The sequence below is a fragment of the Erpetoichthys calabaricus genome, chromosome 2, assembly GCF_900747795.2.
Source record: "Erpetoichthys calabaricus chromosome 2, fErpCal1.3, whole genome shotgun sequence".
Lineage (NCBI taxonomy): Eukaryota > Metazoa > Chordata > Cladistia > Polypteriformes > Polypteridae > Erpetoichthys > Erpetoichthys calabaricus.
In genome coordinates, this window is record NC_041395.2 from 349,173,735 (window position 1) to 349,190,082 (window position 16,348).

The 16,348-nt window shown below is 49.6% G+C and overlaps 1 protein-coding gene across 7 annotated transcripts in view; it reads right to left on the minus strand.

Moving 5' to 3' along the window:
* The window catches only part of cdhr5b (cadherin-related family member 5b), a 28,190-nt gene extending 12,110 nt beyond the window's left edge, over positions 1 to 16,080 (minus strand). For all 7 annotated transcript variants that reach the window (XM_051923452.1, XM_051923451.1, XM_051923450.1 and 4 more), the window contains exons 1-9: positions 15,811 to 16,080; positions 14,878 to 14,964; positions 11,379 to 11,489; positions 10,577 to 10,738; positions 10,082 to 10,172; positions 8,718 to 8,815; positions 7,518 to 7,724; positions 6,293 to 6,406; positions 4,434 to 4,497 (exon numbers count right to left, since the gene is read on the minus strand). In XM_051923452.1, the coding sequence (XP_051779412.1) occupies positions 4,434 to 4,497; positions 6,293 to 6,406; positions 7,518 to 7,724; positions 8,718 to 8,815; positions 10,082 to 10,172; positions 10,577 to 10,738; positions 11,379 to 11,489; positions 14,878 to 14,964; positions 15,811 to 16,065 (1,189 nt within the window). In that variant the 5' untranslated portion in view covers positions 16,066 to 16,080. The remainder of the gene's footprint in view (positions 1 to 4,433; positions 4,498 to 6,292; positions 6,407 to 7,517; positions 7,725 to 8,717; positions 8,816 to 10,081; positions 10,173 to 10,576; positions 10,739 to 11,378; positions 11,490 to 14,877; positions 14,965 to 15,810) is intronic.
* Between the last annotated feature and the right edge of the window lie 268 nt (positions 16,081 to 16,348).

Below are 16,348 nucleotides of genomic sequence, written 5' to 3' on the forward strand. Positions count from 1 at the left end.
GGGTATCAATGGTGGGCAGGAGAAGGAATCCACGTCACTGTTGAGTGGTGCAAAGTGACCACCTGCTGCTCAACACACAAAGGAGTGAATCATCGGATTCAGGAGGGTCAAACCCACACTTCCCACCCGTCCTCATTGATGGTGAGGATCTGGAGTTGGTGAGGACAATCAAATACCTCGGGGGGTATCTGAACAACAGGCCTGAGTGGAGGATCAGCACAGAGGGCATCCGTATTTAAGAGGGGTCAGAGCCGCCTCAATTTACTGACCAGGCTGAGGTCGCTGGGTGTAGGCAGGCAACTCTGACATGTCTTCTACCAGTCTGTGGTGCCCAGGATGCCATCCTCTATGCTGTAGTGTGCTGGGGACATGGCATATGTGTAGGTGATGCCAACACGCCATATAAAACGGATCAAAAAGGGAGCCTCGATTGTGGGAGTCAGGTGGGACTCAATGGAGCAAATGGAAGGACAGACAATGACTCTGACCTGCTACATGACAGACCACCTTCAGTGACAGACCGAGACCACCGTACTGCTCCAAGGAGTGACATGTCACGTCATTTCTACCCTCAGGTTCTACAATGAATCACCCCTCTCTTCTTAATTCTTAATTCAGTTGTACTTCTAATCTATCTATCTATCTATCTATCTATCTATCTATCTATCTATCTATCTATCTATCTATCTATCTATCTATCTATCTATCTATCTATCTATCTATCTATCTATCTATCATATAGCGCCTTTCACCCTATCTAAGTTTCATGCTGTGAGATACAAAGCAGGTCACAGGCTCTGGGGGGGCGCGGTAGCCCCTCCAATTCTGCCGCCCACCTTAAATGTCCCAAATGTGTAAATCATTTTCAAGGAGACATGAGAAATCATAAAAGTGAGTGACTTCCTCAGACCAAGTTGCCCAGTGCCCATGGTGTGATATTCAGTGCAGATGCCCACGGGGCAGGGGGGGCACACCACCCAGCTCTGCTCTTTTATAACCCAATAAAAACAGTGGATGCCTGCGTAATGAAGCATCTGAGTCACACGCGGTGTCACACATGGAGGGCCACAGGGGGCCTTTGGACTCTGGCACAACTGTTGTCACCAGTAAAACATTCCTGTCGGGTTAATGATCTCACCTGCCCAGGTGTGACTTGTGGCCGAGGAGACAAGCGAAGTCATCAGGAAGGACAGTGACAAACACAAGACCCCCACCGTCACTCATTGTGTTCCCTTCAGTCTGCTTTTGCATTTCGTGGTGTTGCCCCCCCAGAGGTTGACACACAGCGCCCCACCCAGTCTGCACATGCTCAGTGTGTGTCACATGACCTGTGCGTGTGGCATGAGGCGCACCTTGGTGGGGGGGGGTTCACTGCAGTTTTCCTCGCTCAGCTTTTGTTCAGTGCCATGCTGATGCCATGTTGGTTGTTTTTGGATGGGTGCTGCCGTGATGTTGTGGTCAGACGCCGGTCACCATCACCTGCTGTATGTGTCACTCACACACCCAAAGTGTCCTGAATCAGGTACACAGTACAGGACATTCTGTCTTTTTGAACTTCCCAATCGCAGTGTGACATTTGACACGTGAAGTTCTGGTCCAACGTGACACTCCGTGTGGTCTGAGGCTGAAGGGGCTGAAGGGTGAGGGGGTCTAACATGAAAAAAAGATGAAATGTGCCAAGTCCATCCATTGTCCAAAGTAGATGTGACTGGATATCAATCTGTGACTTGAGATGACACCAATATCATAAAACAAAAATAAATCCGCAATTCGGGCCGCGCGCCTCATCTGAGCAACTCCTCCATCCCATAATGGAGACACCCAGCGCCCGGCGTGTGGGGGGCTTCATCTTCAACTTGGGGAGATGAGCAGCAGCAGGACTAAAGAGCTGCTCTCGGACCCCTGGCACACCGATGAGGTGGTGCTGAGCTACAGGTTGCTGGTGGTCCGCATCTACTGGATGGAACTCCCTGAGCTGAGCAGTAAGCTTCTGGCTCTACATGGTGGTCTCCTGGAGAAGCAAACCTCTGGACATATGGGGCTTTAAACACGGTTGTGGTCATCACAATGGCACCCACTACCCCACATCAGTGCATCTTCATGGCCAATAAAAGCAAATGTAATTTAGAACTTTAGGACACCATGACAGTCCCTCTGTGATGTCATCGTCGAGACGCAGGTGGCATTGGTGGGGTCACGCTGGGAGAATTTGTGGTGTGTGACGCCGTCAGCGGGCTGTCCAAGATGGCGGCGCCGTGTCTGTCTGGTGCTCTTTGATTGTTTTGACGCTGTGCCCCCGTAAGGCCTGACGTGGTCCTCTTGGTCATTTTGTTTCTAACGGCCGTTAAGGTTTTATTATTTTTAGTGACCGTCGGCCAGTTTTCAAAGATTGAGTTCTTTTGTTTTGCCCGCCGTTTGTGGTGCCCGTCACTCTGTCGGCTCTCCTACGTTTGGCACAGCACACTATGAGCCTGTCACACTGCACAGTGGAGCCGACCAATGAGATTCCAGGTGTGCCTAAGGGGGCGGGGCCTCCAGAGTCCCATGACTGTTCTGATTGGCTGCCCAGGATATTTGATTTTTACCGATTTTGCTCTTTTTTCTTCGTTCCCCTCTCATAAGTTGCTTTTTGTTACGTTTTTGTTTTTTTTTTCTCTTGTCGCTCTTTTCAAAAAAACAAAACGTGAAAGCCAACAGAAAATGGAGGCGAACAGCCCAAGCAGGAGGTAATGACTCAGCAACGGGGCCACAGCGGACCACCCCACCCCATGCATTGTGTGACATCAGCAACTGGACATTTCTCTGTTGTTTGCTGTCCCCTGATAGGCCCATTGAAGTTACTGGGCTGGTGAGACCTGCAAAAATATTTGAGGGGCAACCAAACCACAAATCCAAAAGCAGGGCGCGTCTGCACCGTTACCAAAGGTTAGGACCTCTGAAGCCACGCCCCTAACAGCGTGGGACGAGGAAGACAAAATGGCCGCAACTGAAATCAACAAAACGTAAAACTCGAATCACAAAACTGAATCTGGGGCTGGAAAAAAAAAAAAAAGAAACAGAAAACGAAAACGAAGAGCGAAATCACAACCGAAGACGCTGGGGGCGGGGCCATTCATGTGAGTTCGTCCAATCTGGTGCCAGCGAGACACAAGATTGACTTGAAGAAAAAGGAACAACCTGTGATGGAAGGGTGAGTGAAGGAGGACAACAAACGGAAGTGACGACGGGCCACGGAGAACACGTGGAGACGGCTGAGGCCATCAAAATGGGACATCAAACCTGTGCCGATTTCTTTGGAGATTCTCCAGATGTTGGAGCCGGTTGGAGGTGCCAGGCGCCTTAAAAATCATCACAAGGTTTGAGGAGGCAATCAGGAGGTCAGAACACGGAAATGGAAGATGAAGAAGCAGAAATATGGCAACCAAAGCCGAAACACGAGACAAGAATCGAGACAAAAAAACGACAAAATCTGAATTTAGTCAGCAAACGGTTAACCACAGGAGAGACCAGGATTTGTTTTCATCCTCAGAATCCGTGAACCCGGATGTGGATGGGACCACCACGTCATGACCCCCAAAGGACACAACATGACGAGTGCTCAGAAATGGCAGCAGAAACATCGCAAAATAATTCACAACACAAAGAAAACAAAACTGTCCATGGAGTAGAAAAGTGGACCCTTGGGGGACAAAATGAACAAAAACATCCAACATGAGGACACGCCAACGAGCAACCAGAAAAAATGGTGGCAAGTGTAAAAAAAACAAAATGGGCACAGCGGGCACATCCAAAACAACTCAATACGCCACACTGTTTTATAAGTCACTTCATCCTGAGCTGCATCACGGGGGGCCGAGCCCATCCCAGCAAACATCGGGCACAAGGCAGGAACAACACCTGGAAAGGATGCCAGTCCATCACAGTCACACATGGGCACCACCTACATAGCCTTGGACTGTGGGAGGAAAGACACACAGACACGGGGAGAACATACAAATTCCACACAGAGGAGGGCCGGGGGGCACAAACCTCAGTGTCCTCAGTGGGAGGCAGCAGCACCACCTCAGCGTTCAAAACGAGCAAAGTCGAGAGAGGAAACGAAATCGAGGAGCCCCACGAAAAAGTCTAAAGGTGACAATCCGAGAAAATCGTAAAGGAGTCACAGACAGAGACACAGAGAGACACAGACACGTGCGGGCAAAGCTGACATAACAGCTCTGAGACTGGAGGAAAACACAAACAACCAGACACGTGGGCACAGACATGCCACCCAAACACAAGTGCCACCAGAGTGCCACCAAAATGACTTTCACTTCCATTTTCAGCTTTTTGTTTCTATTTTCTTTTTTCACTAATGTCATATTAGTTTTAGCTTTCATGAACAAGAAAACCACTTTGTTTAGATGGCACCTCAAAAAAAACAGAAACCCTACCTGTAACATCTACGCTGATCTTCGCACGGGCAAACTCGCCACTCTGCCTGTCTTCAGCCACCACCTGGAAGAGAAAAGGTGGACAGAGAGATAAGGAGAAGGAAAAGGACAATGGAAGGCGCTATAGATAGATAGATAGATAGATAGATAGATAGATAGATAGATAGATAGATAGATAGATAGATAGATAGATAGATAGATAGATAGATAGATAGATAGAAAGGCACTATATGATAGATAGATAGATAGATAGATAGATAGATAGATAGATAGATAGATAGATAGATAGATAGATAGATAGATAGATAGATAGATAGATAGGCACTATATAATAGATAGATAGATAGATAGATAGATAGATAGATAGATAGATAGATAGATAGATAGATAGATAGATAGATAGATAGATAGATAGATAGATAGATAAGGTTCACAAAGAAAGACACCACAGTGCTGGCTAAGGGACAACTCTGGGAATGTCCTCGAGTGGCCCGGCCAGGGTCTAGAACTGAACGTCACTGGAGAGACCTGACAGCAGGCCTCCATCTTACCTCCCAGAGCTCAAGAGGATCAGCAGAGAAGGACGTCAGAATGTCCTCAGATTCAGGGGAGTGAAGTTTATCCTGTCAGACCCCAGAAGACTCCGAGCTGGAAGGGGGGCTTTAACAAAGTCCTGAGGGAAGACTCTGACTGCTTTGGGAATATTTCATTTTTGTAAATTTTTTATTTCTATTAGTTTTTAAAGTCCTCCTTTCAGTAGTCATGCTGGGGTGTTGAGTGTTGCTTGATGAGTGAAAATATGAATTGAAAATGTGAGAAAACTGAATAGAGAGATAGAAAAGGCGCTATATAAGGAGAGAGAGTGAAAGACACTATATGGTAGACTAGCAGATAGACAGACAGTACAGAAAGTCATGGAGACATGAAGACGAGGTCAGCCATGAGATGTGACACTGCATGGCTCCACCCTTGGGGCGGGGCCTAAACCTTTACTGCAGGTTTATGGATTGAGAGATGAGGGGCGGGGCCAGAAACATGAGTGCCACTAGTGGCCTTTAAGGGTCAGCCCTCATCCTGGGCACCACAGTGCAGTAAAGGCCCCCCAGTGATAAAAGAAGCCCCTCAGTCAGGCAGGATGGCCTGTGAAGTGCTGACACAAGGAGCTGGTTGTCCTGGACCTTCACTGCCTCTCATGGTGGACACACAAAGTAAACGAAGATCAAGCAGAGCACAAACACTCAGGTCAGATACTCCAGATGTCACTTTAGGACTCCCAGACTCATCGTGACAGACACACTGGTGAGAGCTGCCTGCTGATTTCACTTTTGAGCCATCCTGAGGACCACACAGACGTCAGTCCTTTGAAAAATCTGAACTTAGGTCAGGATGGAGTGGTCTTCTCCCTCATATCAAAGCAGACCTCACATCCATCTGTACAGCTTGAAGCTCCTCAGGTGGGATTGTCACTAAACGTGAGATGTAGTCCATGAAGTTGGTGGAGAAAGGCACTGTCCCCAAAGGTCAAAGCAGAGAGTCACACGCCCCCACTCTCATCCCCACATGGATCAGCGAGTCAATGCAGCACCCCTCATTAGAAGACATCACCCTGTCCACCTCTCGCTACCTTGTCCTTGGTCATTTAGAGTGGAGATGCCATCGTGTGGTCCTCCTCCCTCATAACTAACTGAACCCCCCAAGTCCCCCTGCACAGTCAGTATGTTGTGCCCCTGAGAGCCTTCACGTGGGACACGTTGGCTGCTGGTGGTCACTTCTTTCATGGTACCTGTGGACTATTGACCAGTGTGTCTCACAGTTCTGAAGGCAAACATCACCCCGGTCACCAAGTGCCTGTCACTCACCGTCACGTTGGCAGAGCCGGCTGAGAGTTTCCCGCTGGTGAGGACGAAGCCCTGAGCGGTCACCACAAACTCTGAACTGTCCTCAATCTTGTAGACCAAGTCGGGGTTTATGCCCTGGAAAAGGAAATGCTGAATGTCATACACTTTAATGAATCATTCAGTCCTTCATTATAAAGAAGCAAACGATGAAGGACAAGGAAGCAAGTGAGGGCTGACCCTCTGAGTGAGCCGTTAATGTCCAATGTCTTATATAGCGCCTTTCACAACAACTCAGAGTGTCATGTTAGCACGAGTGGAGGATCAGAAGAGAGCAGCCAAAGGACGGACCCTGGGAAAGGGCCACTGATGGTGACACAAACAGGTGACATCCCTGTTTCACCCCAGAAGGGGGCGCCAGTGCCAGCTCATAGCCACAGTCCAGTCTGCCACTTTCTAGACTCAGTGCTTTCATAGTCAGGGGATGCCATCAATCTGTAAACAATGTCTGCGACCACCAGGGGTACCCTGGAGTGACCCCCAAAAGCCAGTATATGTGTGAAGAAAATCAAAGTCCCACCAAAGTCTGAGTGTTTATCATACAAGCGAGAAACACAAACAGAAAACAAATGACCAAACTGGAACCCAGCCCATGCCTTAAGTGGATCTGCACCCCTGTGTCACCGGTGGGCTTCTTAATGGCCTTTGCCCCCCAATGACATCACAGAAATCCCCTCCTCACTCACCTTCCGCTCCTCTATTAACATCAATGGCCGCCCTCTGCCAGCCTTCTATTGCCCCCCAACTTCATTAAATCTCTGAGGCTCCCCCTTGTGGCCACAGGAGTCCCTGCAACTCCACCCGGTCACTCTGTTGTAAAGGGGCATCAGGTTGGTAGAATCGGTGGCATGGAGCCACAAACAATGCAATACTGAGGGATACTAGGTGACACCTGTGTCATTAACAGAAGTCCCCTATGGTCATTTTGGCCCCTTTAACTGGCTAGTCTACTGTCCACTCTGTGTCCTAACTCTTAACTCTCTCCAGGTCTCTGAGGGTCCAGCATCTAACAAAGCACCACGACTTACTGTACTGACCATCCTGAGGCCATCAACTGAAAATGGCAAGACGGGCACAATGTGGAAGTCACCAGCTGGCCAAGGTCAGCCTTTCATGAGGCTCTCTGCACATCACCACCCAGCCAAGAGGACTGATGGCAGACAGGCGGTCACTTTCTCGATGAACTCACATTACTGAAATCGGCGTCCGTGGCGACGACCTTCAGTGGTCTGCTAACGAAGCCCCTCTCGAGGACCATGCTGCCATCCGGAGAGTCGCTGGGCACAAAGCCGTCGTACGCCGATTTCTCGAACACTGGAGGGTTTAGGCTCTTTTTAAGGACGTCGATGGTGACGGTCGTGAGTGCAAACTTATTGGCGTCGTCGGTCTGATAGGCCTGCAAAGGAAATGAGCAAAGCAAAGGGGTTAGCAGGTGGGCAGAGCACAGAAGATGGCCAGATGAAGCAAAGCATGTCACACCGAAGTAAACTGGCATAAAGGTCACAGGTTCAACACCCACTTTGTCCCCTCAGGTTCTAAATGTGTGGGCATCACCCAGCCATTATTGCCAAGTCTTTCATCAGAAAAGGCGCTATATAGATAAAGTGTTCAGACAAAGGCAAAGGCCAAGAGGGTGAGACTTTCTCACTGCACTTTATCTCAAGACCCAACAACCAAAAATCTGGACCCCCTTTGTGACACACGAGTGCTCAGGCGACGGTTTACGGGCTCAAATAGAAGTGTTTTGTCAGCCGAGCCAGCAGGTGGCGCTGTCCTCTGGTGCTTTCTCCTCTTTTCCTTCTGCAGCCCATCAGAAGAGCCCACCTCCTAGTGACATCATCTCTGCCTCTCAAGACACCACCGCCTGATGACATCACTTCCAGCCCCTGTCCCACATGATCCCTCCTCTTCCGGTTTCTTCCATATAAGTCCGCCATCTTGATTTTCCAATTCAGTTCCATATTGAGCTCAAGTCTGTGAACACCCTGATTATTTCTGAGCCAACTCCCCACACCTTTATGCTTGTTTTCGAGTGTTTTTACATCTTAAAACTGGACAGTGACCACTGAGCCATTTAAAGTGGGTGGTCTCAAGGAGGAGTAAGGGGAGTGGCTACAGGATTTAGACCCTCCCACCACCCCACAATATGGGAGAGAATGACGATGTGCAGAAAATGAGCCATCATGGCTCTCACCTCATAACGTCAAGTAGAAGGCGGTTCAGTGGTCCGCCATGTTTGATGTTTCACGTTCCCCCTCGTCCCCTGCTACACATTTTAATGACATCACAACAAACACCTCAGGCTAATAGCTGATTGGCTGGCTGCATTGTTGGCCCCAACCAGTCCAGGGTGGGCCTCATTCTGATCAGGAATCCCCACTGTACTCACCATCACCGATAAGACAATTTGGTCTGCCGACCCAACAGCCTTTGTCATCGTTATATTTCCAGATGCCATGTCAATCTGAAAAGTGCCATCTTTGTCACCTGTAAGACAAAGGCAAGATGAGACTAAACGTGTCCCTCAAGTTACTTGGGACATTTCAGAAGTGTGAGGAGGACCCCAGACATTTCCTAATGACGTTACCTCCATGACTCCCTCAAGAAGCACCTGCTGCTGTCCCTCTCAGTTGCCATTCTTGTTGTCTCCACTAGATGTCCTCTCTTGGACTTGGCTGATGTCTTTGAGGATTCTGGAGGTGAGGTCCAGACGTCACGGGCTCTCTTTACTTTGTGTCACCTGTCAGAACTGCCCAGCACTCCCTTTGGCCCCCCAAAACGGTAAGCTGCACTCCAGGCACAGTCTCACCAGCGCCACCGGGAGTCTGGCACTCCGTCCTTTAGTTTCAGTTCACTTTTTTAATATGGTGTTACTTTAAAACTGTTCCCAATGTCGCCCATTTGGAATTTGGAGTTGCCAACATTGATGCCAACATTCAACTTCACCGTCTGTCCGGCTGCTTTGCGGGTTGCAGTTCTTTTTGAAATGTTGCGCTGCCTCTTCACAGTTTGCTTTTTCATCAGTGAATTTCATGGCAGACGTTAACATCTCCAGCCACTGAAGGTCAAGTCCCCTCACTCTTCATCAGTCTCCATGCACAAAGGGTTAACAAATCACCAGAGAGCTCCTGGCCTTCAACTGCCAATGAAGAACACGTCATCGTCATCCATGAGCAGCTGTTTCGGGGCCACCGTGCTATCTACCCGAGTCCCTAAACGTTCATGCCAGTCTGGACCTCCGTGATTTCGTACCTTACCTTTTGGTCCCCTCCGTCCCTAACCTGTCACCTCGTCCTCATGCATGGGGCTATTCGTGAAGTCGGCAGGCACCGCTGGCCTTTGTCTCGTTGACCTTTTTCTTGTATTAAGGCGTTCGCCGAAGCTCCGACTGACATCCTGCCACTCATTCATTCATCCTTTGAAGTTTTTACGGCTAATATTCTTACTATGGACCTTGGGCTTTCTTTACAAAAACGACGCCTGAGTGAAACGCATGTGGACATCGGCGTCCTAATGAGAGGGGGACACTTGAAGGGGGTCCAGGTGACCCCACTCTTTATCAGTCTCCTTGTCATGGAGGTGATGGTCCACGTCTGCCATTTGATGATTTGATGATGGCTGTAAAGACTCTGGAAGCCAGTGCAGTGACGCAGGGACAGGGGTTACTGAAAACTCTTAAACTAAAGAGTACCTACTGAGACAACCAAGCAGAAGCCTGGCCGACGCACGAGCCGCCCTGGCCTTTCAGCTCACCTCCAACAAGCTCGTAATTTATGGGGGCACCAATGCCTTTGTCACCGTCCACTGCATACACGGGTCCAGGCAGGAAATGCAAGGGTCCATCCTGAAACACAAGAGAGAGGCAGACAGGGGGTGACTACCAGAAAATGGTGGCATCTTGAGCTACAGGGCATGTGGTGTTTGGTCTGAAGAAGTGCCACTCCCATGTCACCATCTGTCACACATCAGATGTCCCTCCCTCTGCAGTTCCCCAATAAGCTATTTGGTGGAGTTGGACCCACGTGACGGTGTCACTTTGATAGTGACATCTAGGGCCACACACTAGAGTTACAGTGGCTTCTACAAGTGAGCCCTAAGGCCTCCTGGTGGCCATGCTGACTGATGACATGATGAGGTCATTTTGGTGGCACTTCATTTCCTGATTCCTGATCGCAGATCATTAAGGGGCTGAGGTTGTGCCTTGTGGGATTTGAGCCACGACGGACCCTCGGCTGTAGAAGGACTCACCTCTTTCTCGGTTAAGTTCACTGTTCCAGTGTAGCCCGCGCTCAGGCAGATCTTGGCGTTGTTCGCTCCCGGGCGGATGTCGCAAGGCATGAACCAAGGTGGCCGATTATCGATGTCCACAACGGTGATGTGAACAGTCGTGCTTGCCATGTGCTTGCTATCCTGCATGGTGAGGAAGAGGAGGAGGAGAAGGAAACTCCTGTTAAGGAAGTCAAATGAATTCCCATTCATCCCCCCTAAGAGGATCACAAGTGCAGCTCAGGCCACTGTGTGACGGGTCACCTTGTGCAGTACAACTCGAGGGGCTCAGCTTGCTTGGCTGAAGGGGCACAACTCTAAAGGCTCAGATATTACTTGAGAAGCAGAGGACAATGAGCTGTGGGATCACTGGTGACATCTGGGGACGTAGCAGTTCAGCAGCTATGTGTTCCCTTGGGACTCAGGGGCTACCAAGTCTGAGACCACTATCTGTGAGGAAGGACATCAAACAGAGATGGATGAGACTCTGAATGACTCCTCGCCGGTGACAATGGAAGAAAAGAAGAGAAGAGGAGTGGGTGATGGGTGTGACAGTAAGTGGCCGGGCCAAGGGGGCACTGCTGTGACACCGAGGTGGAGGGGACGAGGCTGAGAGGAAGACACATGGAGACCAATGTCCAAGACAGCAGAAGCTCAGGGCCGGTCCAGGGGGTACCACTGAGCTCTTAAGCCAAGGGGTGGCCAAGTCTTCTTCTCCTCCTCCTCCTCACCAAAACACTGTGCCCTTCTCATTGTCACAAGCTAAACACTCAAGGACACTCACGTTGGCTGACATGATGAGTTCCAGCTGCTCCCCTTCATCAAAGTCCAAAAGTTTCGCCACCAGGATGCTCGGGCTGTTCGAGGAGGCCAGTCGGAAGAATTCGGATCCATTCTGGAAAGACAAAAGACGGGCGTCCTGGGGGTCAGGAGGTCTGAACAACTGTGCCACTCTGCCCAGCCAGCTCACTCAAGTAGAGTCACTAAACTGAGCACCGCTCCATGTGGTCACTTGTGTCTGTGGCTCTGGGGGTCCTCAGTGGGTTTGTCCCTGTGGTCCTGCTGAGGTCCGCTGGACTGACCCACTTATGATTTTAAACACTTCAGGCAGGTCACCTCTGGATCTCAGTCTGCCTAAACAGGAAACCAGAGCTTCTTAAACTTTGTGACCTGAAGGTGGCTCCAATGGAGGGGCCCAGGAAGAAGATGAGTGCCATCATGGCAGAGGAGCCCCACGTGGACACAAAGGCCACAGAGCTGTCGAAACTCCCAAAGCTGACCAAGGAACTCAACAAACCATCAAACAGGAGACCTGCCTGTTTGAAACATGAGAGCTAACAAGGCAGCTGTCGGGACCACCTGGACACCTAGGGACAAGGATCTTCTCAAACAAGAAGTGCCAGGCACCGCTGCCAACTGTGAAGACTCAAAACACACCTGACGGCTCAAACAGGCCGCCATTTTAGTTCGACTAATAGGAGTGCAGACTGCTGGACGTTGACCTCAGCTTTGAATGTTTTATCTTCAGCTTCATTTCTTCAGAACGTGCAGAACTCACTTTATTTATTAGGATCAGAATGGACAGACGCCTGGTGGTGGTCCTCGTGAAGCGAGCCCCTCGACGTCTGCGGTCGGTGTGCTGAGTGAAATCGGGCGGAGCGACGACACGCGAAACAAGAACTCCAAAGGCTGAGACTGAAGAAATCCACATTTGAGAAGACCCCTCGTCCCTCGTCCTCCGTCCCCCGGACCTCTCTTTCAATCAGACTCTGCTCAAACGCGCGTCCACTTTCTGCTGCCTTCGCTTTTCCTGTGCGTTTATCATTTAGTTTTATGTTCTCTTCGATTCTTACATCATGTGACGGGGTCGGGTATCAAATATAAAGAGTGACTGCCACACTCCCTCCCACAGGGGGACGCCCCCCATAGACAGCAGCACCCGCTCTGGGGGTCGCGTTGTTGAAGCAGCTGAACGTCCGCACATCGGTAAACGTTTGTTTAATTTCAAGCCGATTCCTCACGTGAACATTAAATAAATATTAAATATTAAAATTACCCAAAGAGAAAAGTGGAAACCCAGCATGTTGTAAATCAAATCGCTGAAAGCGGGCGAGAGGCTCCTGAGCAAGTGGCAAGTGGCTTGGTGGCACCATCACAGACCCAATCAGCATCACCTGTGACAACCTTAATGGAGGACTACAAGACTCGGGCAAAGGCAGGCAGCCTACCATGAGCACTTTGGCCATCTCCACCATCACTGATCTAGAAACTCTGGAGAAGATGGCTGAGTTTACCATCATCAGCATGGCACTTTATGGGCACAGCTGCAATTAAGACCCCTCTCAAAGTCAAGAATTGAAGGCTGCGCATCTGGACGAGGAATCCCAAAGATCTCAGGAGCACAGCTGGAGGTCATGACAGGTAGAAAGAGGAGGCCCGAGGCATTGCCATGGAACACTTCTTGGAGGTAAAGAGCTGGCTTTGGTCACTTGGAGTGTCCCTGTTGTGACAAAGCAAGACGGAGGAAGGAGCGGCGTGACCGGATTACGAGGGAATTTACAACATCTGTCAATGAGGAGCTGGGGGCCTGGAGAAGAGGAAGAAGAAGGGACAGAGAGGAATGTCACATGGAATAACGGGGCCACACCCTGCCAAAGTCCTGATGAGCAGCCGGACCGGCCATCCTGCCCAAAGAAGGGTGACAGCTGCTGCTTTAAGAGAAAGGAGGTCATCCTGACCCAGAGGGGGTGCAACTGCTGACTGCCCCCTTATGGTTGCTAGAGATGACCAGGAAGCAGCTGAAGAGCAGTGATGTCACTTCCTCTGCCAGACCCGCCCCTTGCTAAGTCTGGCTCCTCACCAGGGGTGACTTCTACTGAAGGATGGACCCCTCGGCCCATTGATTTCACTTGGGGTCCAACTTGCAGTCTCGTCCTTAAATGGGGTGACAGTGGTGACTCCCCGCCTCTTCATCTTGTCCCTCGTCTTGTCCCCTTGTACCCTAAGCCAGAAGTTCTCATGTGTGTTTGGAGGCTGTTGTTTGCTTATTATTCTGTTCAGTTATTGATTGATTGATTGATTGATTGACTTATTTTATTCTCTTGAGCGTCTGTAAAGTTTTCATAAGTAAAACTAATAAGAAACCAAGCAGTCAACACTTGAATGAGTTTCTTTGTCTTCTCTTAAACTGCGCCAAACGTCGTTCAAATGAGCGCCGACGTCTTTCTAGCGGAGTCTGCCCAGCAGATGCCAGTTTGCATTTAACAATTCAATCAACGGAGTAGAAACGTTTGAGGCACATCGTTCAATTATTCCCTGAAATTGTAAGCCCTTGTTGTATTTTACACATGTAACACAATAAATTAAGATTAATGAAGAACTCAAGCTGATGAGTGACGTCGTGATGGATGCCGTGGGCTTCACTCTCCTGCCCGTCTCGCCCTTTGAACTTCTCTGATGTCCTCACAGTCCGACCAGCACGTCCTTCACACCATCAGGAGATTCAAACCCTCTGAAGCCCACTAAAACAGCAGAGGGACTTCTTCACTTCACTGCAGCCCAGTTCCAGGTTCCAACTGCCCGAGTACCGTAACGGGAGCAGCTGGTCACGGCCGCTGAAATTCACACAGGACGCACCCGCAGGACGCACCGCTGCCCGATTTGCACTTGTGCTTTTGTCAGTTTGGGTGTCAAGGTTTGAGTTCTGCCCCGTCCTTTTCACTCTCAATTCTGGTTTGGCCTGCGAGACGCTGAACTCTTTAGAACATTTCATGAACTGCGACTGCCGTTAGTGGTTTGCATTTGCCAGCTTGTCAGCCTTGCCAGTCTTGCCAGTCCTGGCTTTGGGTTTCCTTTGTAGCCCACTGATGTTCTTTTCTATATGTCCCTTTGTAGGAGGCCAGCGCAGCACAGCACAGTGAGAGGTATGGCGTCTGTGGACTGCCCGGTGAGGTGCCCAGGACATAAGGTGCAATACGACTTCTTTTTTTGTATAGTGCCCTTCACTGAGATACATGTACATATATAGGGACCGCGTCGTAAATACAACGAGAATTAGGATCTGTCACTCATTAAAGGGACAGGAGGAAGGAAAACAAAAGAGTAAAATGATCAAAGTCTCTCATCACAATTCATTACAAGTACTAATAATAAAAGTTAGAGTTTATAGTGAAATAACATCATAATAATAATAATAATAATAATAATAATAATAATAATAATAATAATAACCGATACACACGGATCATCAGAATGAAATCAGAGCTGACAAGATGGAGACTCACGGTGTTCCTGTCGAGGGAGTAAATGAGGACGTCTTTGTCAGCATCGGTGGCTTCAATGCGTCCCACAGTGGTGCCCACGGGCGTCAGCTGAAAATGAAAGGCAGTGTCACTGGGCTTACAAGGTCACAAGTTTGACAAGTGGCTTTGAAGCACTTGGCCCATCACCTGGCACAGCAGACCTGGCTGGCACTCACCACAGCAGTGAGGGGTGGGGTGGGCACTTAAAAAAGATCACAACTGGACATCCAGTTAAGGGACCCACAGGAATGTCACAAGGCGTGAGCAAAGGGTGTGAGCGCTATATAACACATGGACGTGACAGGCAGTGCACCACAGGGTCACTAGGCCACATGCTCACGGAGGAGATGTCATTGTCACTCACCCCATGCTCATGCTGAGCCCTGAGAGCTCAGTCTGGGTGGCAGACCTTTGACACGGACCCCGTGGCACAGAACCATGAGAGAATGTGACTGGTCAGCAGGGTTCTATTCAATAAGGGCGCGCACAAAAAGGCGAGCTTCAAAAGGGTGACCTCAATTGGGCGCAGCGAATAAAGGCAAATGGAACAAAATTATTACAGAAAATGATCTACTATTATTATCTATCTATTATTATCTAAATTATCTATGAACGCCTTTATTCACCGCGCTCAATTGAGGTCGCCCTTTTGAAGCTCGCCTTTTTGTGCGCGCCCTTATTGAAGGATTCCGGTCAGCAGGGGTCTCGTATAGGTGGGCATATAGCTGGATAAAAAGATTAGCGGTACAAGGGGCATGCCAGGAGCCACAGGTAAGCACCCTGCACCCAGGTCTGACGTGACATAAGGAGGTCAAAAACCTGAAAAGCATACAAATGTGAATCATTTAAAACAGAGACGATAGTTAAAGTGATGCCACTCTGGCACAGGTGCAGACCCGCCAGGCGCCCGCTTACCTCATTGACCTTCAGGGAGTACTCGCTTTGGCTGAACGTCGGCTCATTGTCATTGATGTTTAAAATGAATACCATGATATTCAGCTGTGCCTGGATGGAAAGAAAGGAGACAAGAGGCAGATGAGTGGAGACCTCCAGAGCCCTGCAGCCCCCCACTGGCACCCCCAGCTGTTCTTTATTGTGGGGGGCATCAGCCGCTCTGCAGTTGTCACCACTCCTTAGGCTTACTAAAGTTGATCTCTCATGTAAATCCATAATTCTGTCTCAACAACTGAAGACCCCTGAGCTGACTGTGGAGCTCCAAGAGGTGCCGCGGGAGCAGGATGGCCGAGGCCCCCGACTGTTTGGTGAGCAAGGATTGTCACAGGTCCCTTGGTGGCAGTCACTTCAATTCTTCATAAAACTAACAAGTCTCAGCTCTGAATGCAGTGTGTCCAGGGTCCACCAGTACTGTGACACTGGGGACAAAACGGCAATCATGGGACAACATGGGCCTTTCCCAGTCGGCCATCTATTGATCAGTCCTGACGTCTCTTTG